Source organism: Poromitra crassiceps (genome assembly GCF_964638095.1).
Source record: "Poromitra crassiceps genome assembly, chromosome: 6".
NCBI lineage: Eukaryota > Metazoa > Chordata > Actinopteri > Beryciformes > Melamphaidae > Poromitra > Poromitra crassiceps.
In genome coordinates, this window is record NC_139627.1 from 61,199,733 (window position 1) to 61,211,932 (window position 12,200).

The 12,200-nt window shown below is 45.1% G+C and overlaps 1 protein-coding gene across 1 annotated transcript in view; it reads left to right on the forward strand.

Moving 5' to 3' along the window:
- pogza (pogo transposable element derived with ZNF domain a) overlaps positions 1–12,200 on the forward strand; it is a gene marked incomplete at its 5' end in the record, with an annotated part of 86,860 nt that overhangs the window by 50,000 nt on the left and 24,660 nt on the right. The window contains 2 exons of the mRNA XM_083638325.1: positions 8,183–8,391; positions 9,512–9,571. Of these exons, the coding sequence (XP_083494451.1) occupies positions 8,183–8,391; positions 9,512–9,571 (269 nt within the window). The remainder of the gene's footprint in view (positions 1–8,182; positions 8,392–9,511; positions 9,572–12,200) is intronic.

A 12,200-nucleotide genomic window follows, 5' to 3' on the forward strand; every position in this document is an offset into this window, starting at 1 on the left:
TGACGACAGCTGTCGTCATTGGCATTCAATGAGTTAAGTGCCAGCCACTTTTGGAGAACGGAAGCTCCCAGTGCCAGAGTTTCAGAGCGTTTTCAGTGATTTCTCGAGGCCCACAGAATATTGTGTGATATTACTATGTAAACACTGAACACGCACAAAGAACGAGGAGACTCTCTTCTATCATCTGCAAAAAAAAGTTTATTGATCCCATTTTCCGTTCTTTAGTTATGAGCCGGAGAAGATAGGCTGTTTTGAGCAAAAAGACAGTTTTCAAATTAGAAGCTGAGTTATTCCGCCTTTTGTGAAATGCAGCATTTCAAGCACATTCTGAGTCTGAAGATAATATTTTCTGATGTAGTGATGTGGTGTAGTTGTGTGGTGCATGCGTGCCCCACCCCCCTCTCCCCGCCTCAGCTGCAAACTCCTCCCCACACGCACCCAGTCTATTTTCGGAGCCTCCGCTTTTGCACCGGGCGGCTCCCGGCCGTCTCCCAGCGCGACAAGGAAATGCCAAACGGGACTGCAGGGATAGGTTTGGCAATTCGGCGTCGGGTGCTGCCTTTCTGGCGGGTAATCGTGTGGAGAAACTATATGCAGACAGACAGACAGAGGCAGAGGAGCTCAGTTGTGTGCGCGGATTGACTGATGTTCGCAGCCCGACGTCAGCTGCAGACAGAGCAATCTATATGGCTCTGGCTGCAGCATGCATCGGCTTCTCTTTGATCACGGCTTTTTGCTGCAGTTTGCGGGACCTTTCTGTAATCTGGAGAGCACTGTCGCCACCTAATGAGTCCGTAAAATAGGTTATACACCTTCAATAGCTCCAATATTTGTACAGGAGATGCCTGATGCTTTGATCCACGTCCCACCGTCAAAAAACGCAATTGACGAACATGTTCGTCCTTGGCACTCTACGTTACTAAACCAATTGACGAACATGTTCGTCCATGGCACTCAATGAGTTAATGAATGCATGACAAGAAACACTTGTCATTATATGAATCACAGTTTAAATCGCAGTTGCATTATTCAAATAATCACGATCAGAGTTCATTTCTGCAATTCAACAGTGATCCAACCTATAGACAGGATAATAGAGCTGGGGCAAGTGACGCTGGCTCTGACGCTGGCAAGTGACGCCTCCGCCTATGGAATTCATTTCATCAATAAATAACCTTGGACTTCTCCGTCGCCACCGTTACATCCATAGAGGCTCCCGTCGCAAGTTTATTCATAATTTCACCGCTACCAACAACATCCCATCTCTGTGGTCCGACAACAGCTCCCGCACTTCCTCATTCCGTCACCACAACAACACGACGCGTCATCAGTACAACCCACATGTGAATGCTTTGAACCTCCGCCCCCTGGCCAAAGCACCACAGCCCACTCAAACTCAACCACTTCTGAAAGTTGCTCTGTTTAACGCCCGGTCCATCAATAACAAAGCCCTCATTGTAAATGAATTCATAATTGACAATAATCTGGACTTCCTGTGCATTACTGAAACATGGCAAAAACCTCAAGAATATTTCTCCCTGAACCAGACCTCACCCCCCGGATACACCTACATGGACAAACCACGCCTCCACAAGCTTGGTGGTGGTATTGCAATAATTCATCGGCAAAACATCAAAACAACTGCAATAACCATCCCGGCCGTCTCCTCATTTGAACACCTTGTCTTTAAACTGTCTGGTTCTAAACCCCTGGTTACTGCAGTCATTTACCGCCCCCCCAAACCAAACCCTGCCTTTCCCTCTGAACTGTCTGAATTTCTCACACAACTCTGTGCCATCTCTCCATCCATTTTATTACTTGGTGACTTTAACATTCATATTGACTCGACTGCCTCCAAACCAGCTATTGAACTCCTGGACATTCTCAACTTTTTCAACATCACCCAACATGTAGATTTTCCCACCCACAACAAAGGACACACTCTGGATCTGATCTGCACCTCCGGCCTCCCCATCAACAATCTAACCAGCCATGACCTCACCATCTCTGACCATCTAGCCATCACCCTGGACATTCTCATTCCCACCCCCCTCATGAAACAGAAGCGCTCCATAACCTTCCGTAACCTTAAAAATATTCACCCCCCCTCCCTTTCCTCCCTATTGGCCGACACTCTCCCTGACCCCGCCCTCATCCAGAATTTCTGCCCCACTGAACTGGTTAACACATACAACCACACCCTCACCTCCTGTCTCAATCAACTCGCTCCCCCAAAAAACAAATCTGTCTCCTTCACTCACTCCGCCCCCTGGTACACCGACCATCTCCATCAGCTCAAATCCAAGGGCCGCCAACTTGAACACCTTGCCCACAAAACCGGTCTCACTGTACATAAAGATCTCTTCAAAATCCACCAACAGCACTACAAGGAAGCTCTCAATAACGCACGCTCCTCCCACTATTCCTCCGTCATACAATCTGGCAGCAACAACCCAAGGACACTTTTTTCCACCATAAGCAAACTCCTCAAACCCATGGACACCATCTCCAACTCATTTACCGTCAGTCAATGCAACTCATTTCTCTCGCACTTTCAAACCAAAATCGACACCATTCACAATCAACTGGCCAAATCCTCCGCCTCCCTTGTCTCTGATCCGGAACCCGACCTCCCACCGCCTCCAAACCCCCCGCTCTCATCCTTCTCTGAAATCACAGCATCCGACCTAACCACCATCATGACTGGCATGAAATCAACAACCTGCATCCTGGACCCCATCCCCTCCTCCCTAGTCAAGGCTTGCCTCCCCTCACTCTCTCCTCTGATCACTACCGTCATAAACTCCTCTCTGTCCACTGGCCTTGTACCCCCCGCCCTGAAACTCGCTGCCATTACACCACTGCTTAAAAAACCTGGACTAAACCCTGACAATCTCAACAACTTCCGCCCCATCTCCAACCTCCCCTTTCTGTCAAAAATTTTGGAACGAGCCGTTGCTTCCCAGTTGTCATCCCACCTTGAAACCAATAACCTGTACGAACCCTTTCAATCCGGCTTTCGCACAAAACACAGCACAGAAACCGCTCTATTAAAGGTCACCAATGACATACTACTTTCCGCTGACTCTGGTTCCCTCTCCATCCTCATCCTCCTTGACCTCAGCGCCGCCTTCGACACCATTAACCACTCCATCCTCATCTCTCGCCTCCAGTCCACCATTGGAATCACCGACACTGCCCTCTCCTGGTTCAAATCATACCTCTCCGACAGACACCAATTCATCTTCACCAATAACTCCAAATCCCCCACTGCCCCAGTCCCCCACGGTGTCCCCCAGGGTTCAGTACTTGGTCCCCTACTATTTATCCTCTACATCCTACCACTTGGGCACATCCTCCGTAAACATGGCCTCCAATTCCACTGTTACGCAGATGACACACAGCTCTACCTTTCCACCAAGACCATCACTGCCGCCACCCACTCCACCCTCATCACCTGCCTCTCTGACATTAAAATCTGGATGCAAAACAACTTTCTGAAACTCAACTGTGACAAATCCGAAATCATTATCATTGGCCCAAATTCCCTCACCCGCTCCACCCAGGATTTCTCTGTCAACATTGACGGCTCCACTGTCACCCCCTCCACCCACGTCCGCAACCTTGGAATCATTCTCGACCCCACCCTCTCCTTCATCCCGCATGTCAACCAGATCACCAAATCCGCCTTCTTTCACCTCAGGAACATTGCCCGTCTACGCCCCTCACTATCCTTCTCTGCTGCCGAAACACTGACTCACGCTTTCATCACATCCCGACTGGACTACTGCAACAGCATTCTATACGGCACACCCACCAAAACCCTCAAAAAACTCCAATACGTCCAAAACTCCGCTGCCCGCATGCTCACCTCCACCCGCCGCTCCGACCACATCACCCCCATCCTCCACGATCTCCACTGGCTCCCCATCACGTACAGGATTCAATTCAAATTATTACTCATCACCTTCAAAGCCCTCAACAACCTGGCCCCCTCCTATCTCTCTGACCTCCTTCACCTCCATAAGCCTACCCGTCGCCTCAGGTCCGCAGATGCTAACCTTCTCCAAACCACCAGAACGAAGCTCCGGACCTGGGGCGACAGGGCCTTCGCTGCAGCTGCCCCCACCCTCTGGAACGCCCTCCCCAGCCATATCCGTCAAGCAGACACTCTGTCATCATTTAAACACGCCCTCAAAACCCACCTTTTCACCCTTGCTTTCAACCCATGAACTCCTCCCTCTCTCACCTTTTATTTATTTTCTTTCTTTATTTTCTTCTCTTTTCTTAAGTTATGGTATTATATTGTTTTGTATTGTGAAGCGTCTTTGAGCATTTGGAAAAGCGCTATATAAATCCGATGTATTATTATTATTATTATTGAGCAGGCTGAGCAACGCAATGCATTGTTGACTCCCACGATACGCTACAGAGTAGCGGTGACACTGTCAATGTGGATATCGATACATGTAACCTGGTGGAACCTCATCATTGGGCTGGATACAGTGTTCTTATAAAGCAAGTACTAAGTAGCCGCATAATAATAGCTTGCTTCAAAGCTCCTTCCCCCTCCCCTGACAGTCAAAAGCCTGTTGCTATTCTGCTGAAACTACCAAGAGATCAGCTATACGTTAGCTTGCCCCGTTTTCTTATGTGGAGAGGCAGCCACACCAAACTCCATTCAGAAATCTGGCAACTAAATGTGGCCCTGTCGGAAAATTAAATCCCGCCTGAACATAATTTACAAACCTTACGAATCGTTCTGACGCTACTCTCCAATTCGGCAAACATATTATCTCTCAAGAAGCACTTTGTGAATGTAAAATCTCATGTGTCAAGTGGTTCGCTCTGCCGCTGAACTAGCGCCCTCCACTGTGTATTTTGCGGGCAGAGGACTGTGTGAATCAACATGATATATTTGGAATGTGCTTCTTATTGGAGTATGTGTATGCCAAATTAGAGACAGGCTTACAAGTATTCCTAATGCTCTTTTTAAGAAGGGGCTTAACTATGGTGTTCTTAAAAGTAGATGGAAACATGCCAGTTTGGAGCGAATGCTTAATTATGTTGAACAATTCAGCAGAAAAACATGTTTAGCCTTTTTGAATAAACTAGTGGGGATTGGGTCTAGGGGTGTCAAAAATAATCGATTATAAGATGCATCGTGATGCGGACGTGCACGATTCTGCATCGATTCACAAATGTCAAAAATCGATTATTAAAAAAAGAAAAAAAAAATATATATATAATGGAAGTACATGCAGTTGTTTATTTTAATTATGGATCATAATACAATGCAATTCCAAATGCACTTTTATTTTAAAAGTAGCCAACCAGTGAAAAAAAAGAAAGTGAGAAAAAATAAATCATGTATTGGGGAAAAAAAGTGATGCATCGAGATGCATCGAGATGCATCGATAATCGTAATCGAATCGAATCGTAGCCCTCTGAATCGGAATCGAATCGTGAGGCCAGTGAAGATTCACAGCCCTAATTGGGTCTAGGGCACAGGTAGATGATGTGACGTGAGACTGTTTTTATTATTTGATCAACTGTTGAGAATAAGATACAGGGGTTGTTTTTATTGTTGATGTGATCAAATGTGATTACATTTGAAAAATATTCTTGCCTAGCAATGTTGATGCATTGGTTGTATGTTAAAATACTTTCCTTTAATATATTAAAGTGGATTTGCAGTTTAGTTTTCTTCCACTTACGCTCTGCCCTGCGACACATTCTTTTAAGAGTAGCCGTTTCCCTGTTTTTCCAGGGGGCCCTGGGCTTATTAGTCACGTTTTCCACCTTAAAAGGAGCCACTTGGTCGATGCTCTCTCTTAGCCTCTTGCAAAAACAATCACCGGGTCATCACAGGCAGGATGGAGGCAAGCAGAGCTACTTGAATAGACACATTCTCTGTAAAGCCCTCAGAGACATGCTTGTGAATTAGGGCTATACAAATCAAGTCAAGTCAAGTTTATTTGTATAGCACATTTCATACACAGAGGCAATTCAAAGTGCTTCACATAAAATGGTTGACAGGAAAATAAAAGAATAAAAGAAGAGAATAAAATGGACATTTAAAAGCATCACCACAAAACTTTAAAAAAGAGTATAAAAAGTGCATTAAGCAACAGGCACAGCAGTTGCAAAAAGAGCTAAAAACTTATAGATGACTCATTGGGTTTGCGCAATAGCTGTCAGCAGTTAAAAGTGACGGTAAACATAAAAGTCTTTAGTCTATTTTTAAAAGTAAGTAAGGTTGGGGCAGATCTGAGGTCTTCAGGCGGTTTGTAGCGTGGTAGCAATTCAGCTATGTATTTTGGGCGTAGGCCATTAAGTGATTTATAGACTACCGTAAATTCCGGACTATAAGACGCACCGGTGTATAAGCCGCGGGACCAAAATTGACTATTTTTTTCTTCTATAAGCCGCACCGGTCTATAAGCCGCGGGTGTTTTGATGTTTAATTACCATATGAAAGGGTTCGTGCACAGAGAGGAATGTCGGGAAAGCGATGGCTGTTTGGGGAAGCTCCCATTTATTAACATTTCAACAAAACAAAACAAAAGTCAGGTCACTAATCCCCAGACAAAATCACACAACAATAGGCTATATGTGCAGCAAACCTGTAACCAGAGAAGTCAAGTCACTAATCCTCGTCTTCCTCTTCTTCCTGCGTACTGAAACCACCAAAGTCCTCATCTTCAGTGTCGGAAACGAACAGGTTCAGGGTGGCTTCGTCAACCACTCTCCTCTCTCCTTCAGGTGCCATGGCACGAGTCCGATACCTCACGAGTCCGACACCTCACGAGTCCGAAAAAAGAGGCTAACTTCCCCCAGACCCTAACCCAAAACCTAACCTCTCCCACCCCCACGCCTAAACCTAACATCCCCCAGACCCTAACCCAAAACCTAACCTCTCCCACCCCCACGCCTAAACCTAACCTCCCCCAGACCCTAACCCAAAACCATGAGGTGTCGGACTCGTGAGGTATCGGACTCGTGAGGTATCGGACTAGGGGGCAGTCCCCGCAGCGGTGATCCTCTTCATCCCGCAGCAGTCCAGCGTTTTGGAACCCGTTGGTAATTGTGGATGTTTTCACACTCCTATAATATTCCGTGATCTTCCTTTGTGTGAATTCGCCGAAGTTTGTGATTTTCTCCTGGTAGTCGGGAGGGAGTTGTTCAGTAGTTCTCCCCCGGACGGACAGTCCCTTTTGCCCAGGTTACGCGCGGCTGCTCTGTTTGATCGGCGGCTGCTCTCTTTTAATGCGAGATTGACTGCTTTCAACTTGAAAGCTGCCTCGTGTGAATTTCTGCGTACCTTCCCCATGGTAAGTGAGAGTGTTGCTTCTACTGCTCGTCTTGTTGTGAATATTCCTTGATCTTCCTTTGTGTGAATTCGCTGAAGTTTGTGATTTTCTCCTGGTAGTCGGGGGAGGGAGTTGTTGCCCGAGTGGCCGTTTGCTTACCGTAATTACCATATGTAAGTGGTCACGCACAGAGGGGATTGTCGGGAAGAGATGGCTGTTTGAGGAAGCTCCCATTTACCGTATTACAACATTTCAACAAAACAACATAACACAACACCACCGTTGTTTATTTTTACAGTGCACACAGTGTCCGCGGTGTGGTGAAAAGAGGGCAAGAGAGGAAATTAAAACAGAAGTGGATTTATAGTTAGAAAGAGTGCTAAAAAAGAGAGATTTTTTTTTTTTTTTTTTTTTTTTTTCTGAAAAAATCCATAGATAAGACGCACCGTTATATAAGCCGCAGGGGCCAAAAAACGGGAAAAAAGCCGCGGCTTATAGTCCGGAATTTACGGTAATAACAGTATTTTAAAATCTATTCTATGACACACTGGCAACCAGTGTAAGGACTTAAGAACTGGAGTGATATGATCAGCTTTCTTAGTCTTCGTTAGAACTCAAGCAGCATTCTGAATGAGTTGAAGTTGCCTAAGTTCTTTTTTGGAGAGACCAGAGAAAAGGCTATTGCAGTAGTCTAACCTACTATAGATGAAGGCGTGAATTAGTTTTTCTAGATCCTGTCTGGACATGTATCCCCTAATTCTTGCTATATTTTTAAGATGATAAAAAGCTGATTTTCTGATTGACTTAATGTGGGAGTTAAAGTTGAGATCGAGATCGAAACCAACTTGACTTCTTCTGCTGTGTTCCAGGTGGTTGAGGTTCCCCCAGGCTCCCCCCCGTCACACACCTCCTACACGGCCCTGACACTCCGCAGCCCCCTGCAGGCAGCCCAGCCTCACTGCGTGGAGTGTCTGTTCCGCGTCTCACACCTCGGCCGTCACTTCCCCTCTCTGGTCCGCTGCTCGCTCTGTAAATACCTCACCTGCTGCTCCAGAGCCTACGCCAACCACATGATCAAGTAGGTACCTCACCTGCTGCTCCAGAGCCTACGCCAACCACATGATCAAGTAGGTACCTCACCTGCTGCTCCAGAGCCTACGCCAACCACATGATCAAGTAGGTACCTCACCTGCTGCTCCAGAGCCTATGCCAACCACATGATCAAGTAGGTACCTCACCTGCTGCTCCAGAGCCTACGCCAACCACATGATCAAGTAGGTACCTCACCTGCTGCTCCAGAGCCTATGCCAACCACATGATCAAGTAGGTCGCCTCCTCGGCAGATGAAACTTACATCGTTAACTTGATTCATATCTTAGCAAAATGTTTTAAAATGATATGGCTTAAAAGACTACGTAACTTTTATAACAATACAGATCTTAAAATGTATTTGGCTAGTATTGAAAATGTTTTAATAAAAATTGGGCGGAGTCGGCACTTTTTTCTTAAAAAAGTACCTGGTTAGTTACCAGAGAGAAAGCCCGAAATTGACATCCCTAGCCACTAGCTGTTTTTACTTAAGAACCAATGGAGAGGGGCTGTGCTGTCACGGTTCGGTACGTATTGACGGTTTTCACGGAATTGTGTTGCTATGGGAACAGTTTGAACCCTATCTTATTTCCTGTCAGCTATTGCATTAGCAAACATTGCAACAGGAAGTAAGCTAGGGGCCATTTTGAATGTTTATGTTGTCAAATTAAAAGCGTCTATTCGATACAGCAAAAAATGGAAATGCCAGATTTATTATTATTAGTAGTACTACTACTAGTAGTAGTAGTAGTAGTATATACATTAGATTTTTTTTTTAACTTTTTTCTCACAGTCTAGTTAAAATTTTTATTTCAATTTACGGCAACGTTTTTTCACACCTTTCATCATTTTCGTCTCACTTTTAGTTAGAAGGACTTGGACTGTTCAGCAGTTTGGTTTGTTCCGTTTGCAATGCCTATTGATCCTAAAGCCTCGTACCTAAATGGTTCAATAGGAATATGTGTATTGTTACACCCCTTGTTGTTGTCAGGCTGCAGTGAACTCTGACCCTTCCCCTCAGAACTGTTGGTTGCTTGCATTCCAATGGAAGCTTGGTTTACATTTACACCCACTGTAAGCTGCTCTGATCTGTCTGCTTCTGTTTACAGCAACCACGCCAGTCACCAATCCAACAGCCAATACCAGGCCATGTACCAATCCTACCCAAGGTACAGTTTGTATTGATGATCACAATAATGTTCAGATAAGAGGGATGCTGTTATGAGCCATCCACTGTCAGCATGCATTATATCACATACCCTGCACCAAAATCACATCCAGTCAAGAACATACTGTAGAGTCTGCCTGGATTTTTTTTTTAAGCTCCATTCAGCAACCTTTCCAAGTTTCGCTATTGGGGAAACAGCGCCCTCTGGGTGCAATAGTATAGGTATCGATATCACCGTTCAAAGTCAACAAAACACAACGCCAGAAAGCTCTATGTACATGTTGTGACATCGGGTACTCACCACATGATGAAATAATAATCCATAGTTACGTGAAATGTCATTTTCGTAGCAAATCCGCACCGAGTTACTTCCTTGTTTTCCTGAACACAGCGCTTCAGCTGTACAGCGCATGCTGCCTCCGGGACGCAGGCACAAAAATGCTTAGTCCCAGGAGAGGCCTTTGGAGGGCGGTGTGTGACCAATCGAGGCGACATTCTTCCTGTGACAAGTCACTGGACCATCTTCAATGACTAAAAAGCTGTTATATAAAGGTGAAAAAGTGACTGATTGGGGCTTTACAGTTTTAAAATTGAAAGCGTGGAGGAGCCCTGCCAATCATCTAACACATTCTGATATTTGTGGCTGTGAAGAACAATCCTCATCTATACAGTGATGTGACCTAGTTAGCAGTGGCAAGATGCAAGTGGGAATTTTGTTATTTTAGGGGCGTGGCCATCTGGCCTTGGGCGTCACCATTTTTTTAGAGCACAAGGCCACATGCCAGGGCACAAAGGTCATTGCTTTATTGACATCATGAAGGGCGATTATTCTGAAATGTGGGTTAAAAGGAGCCAATGACACATCCTTTCCATAGAGCAGGTTACATTAAACTGAGACCACTGATGCTTTTAAAGCAACTGGCAGTAGCAGGGCACTGCCAAGGTGGCCTTAGGGATCTGGAAAAAGATTGGAAATGTGTATGAGCAGAACTGTGACATGATTTCACAAAATCACCAGATCACCACCATGTGACAGACTACAATATCATTCAATTATCACCCAGCTGTCACCCACAGATCATTGACCATTAGGGTTGCACGGTATACCGGTATTAGTATGGTACCGCGGTTCCCTGCCGTTAAAAAGGATACTATACCACGTTAATTTAGTACCGATACTTAAAAAAATGTCATGGGTTGCGTCAGTGTGCGACCGTGGTGTTTGTTAGCGGAGGAGAGAGACACAGCGGCATTACAGTTGAGAGCCTGTCTCCCACCTCACGTGAAGGCAACACAGCCTTGCCTTGAACCAATGGTGACTCGTGAAAAGTGAAAAAAAGCTCGTCTCTGACTCTGTCTGCTTCATGTGGGGGCGTGTCGACTTTCCCCTCTTCCCTCTCTGCTCGCTCTCTGGCCAGTCGTTCAGTCCTCACTACAGCACCCCGACACACAGGACAGACGCAGCGAAAATGGCAGCGGCTTCTTCTAGTCTTGCAAGCCGACCAACGCTTGTAGAAAAAGCAGATGCACGAAGCGAAATATGGAAATATTTTGCTTACGTTGCCGACAGCGAAGGCAAGCCCGTGGACACCTCCAAACCAGTGTGTAAAAGGTGCTTCAACGTGACGCAAGCGAAAGGATCAAACACATCGAACCTGGCTAAACATCTTGCCGACAGGCACCCCGACCTGTTCAAAGAGTTTAAAGACCGACAGGTTAGCGAACGTGAACGATAAACATACATGCCCTCAAATAAGTCCAACGAGTATTGTGTGACAAGCGAACTTGTTTCACTGAAAAAGTTCGCTTGTCACAATAGCCTACTCGTTTACAGTAAAACACGAGGCAATGTGCTGGAGCACAGATCTCTGCCAAGGAGCAAGTCATGACATGTAACGTTTAGGGGAGGGGACATCAGATGACTGCATACCATGTACAATATTTAATAACACTATGGCCCTCAATGCCAGTGTTATTAAAGCTTTTACATGGTAAGCAGTCATCTGATCTCACCTATCCTAATATTTACAATAATCCCAAGTATTAATGATATACGAATTCATTGTAAAAAACACCTAGCCTACATGTATGGGGGGGGGGGGGGGGGGGGGGGGTACACCACATAATAAACCTACATTTCAATAGCCTACATTTATGTGTGAAAATAATATATATTACTAGATTAACCATAAATCAGGCACTTCATGTTAATGAAGCTTAGGAGCTGCAAGTACAGAGTACTTAAAACAAATAGCTATAATAGTGTAGCAGCTGTGTGAAAATATATTTTATTTATATTATTTATAAGTTTAAACGGTTCACATTCCTTTCAAATATGTTTACAGGAGAGATTATGTTAATTTTACACTAGATAATAAAAGTTCTAGCATGTTCAGCGCCACACGTGCTGGCAGTACTACCAGCATGTAGTAAAATGACTACATGGCTGTGCATTACCTTGTTAAATCAATAAAATAAGTTTTAAGTTCCATGTTTTGTCCCCTCTATTTATTCCAATACTTTTCCTGATGTTTTAGTTTTTTGCCGTGGTATCGTTTCAGTATCGGTATCGAGATACTTTGGCAGGTATCGGTATCGAACTCATAATTTTGGTATCGTGACATCCCTAT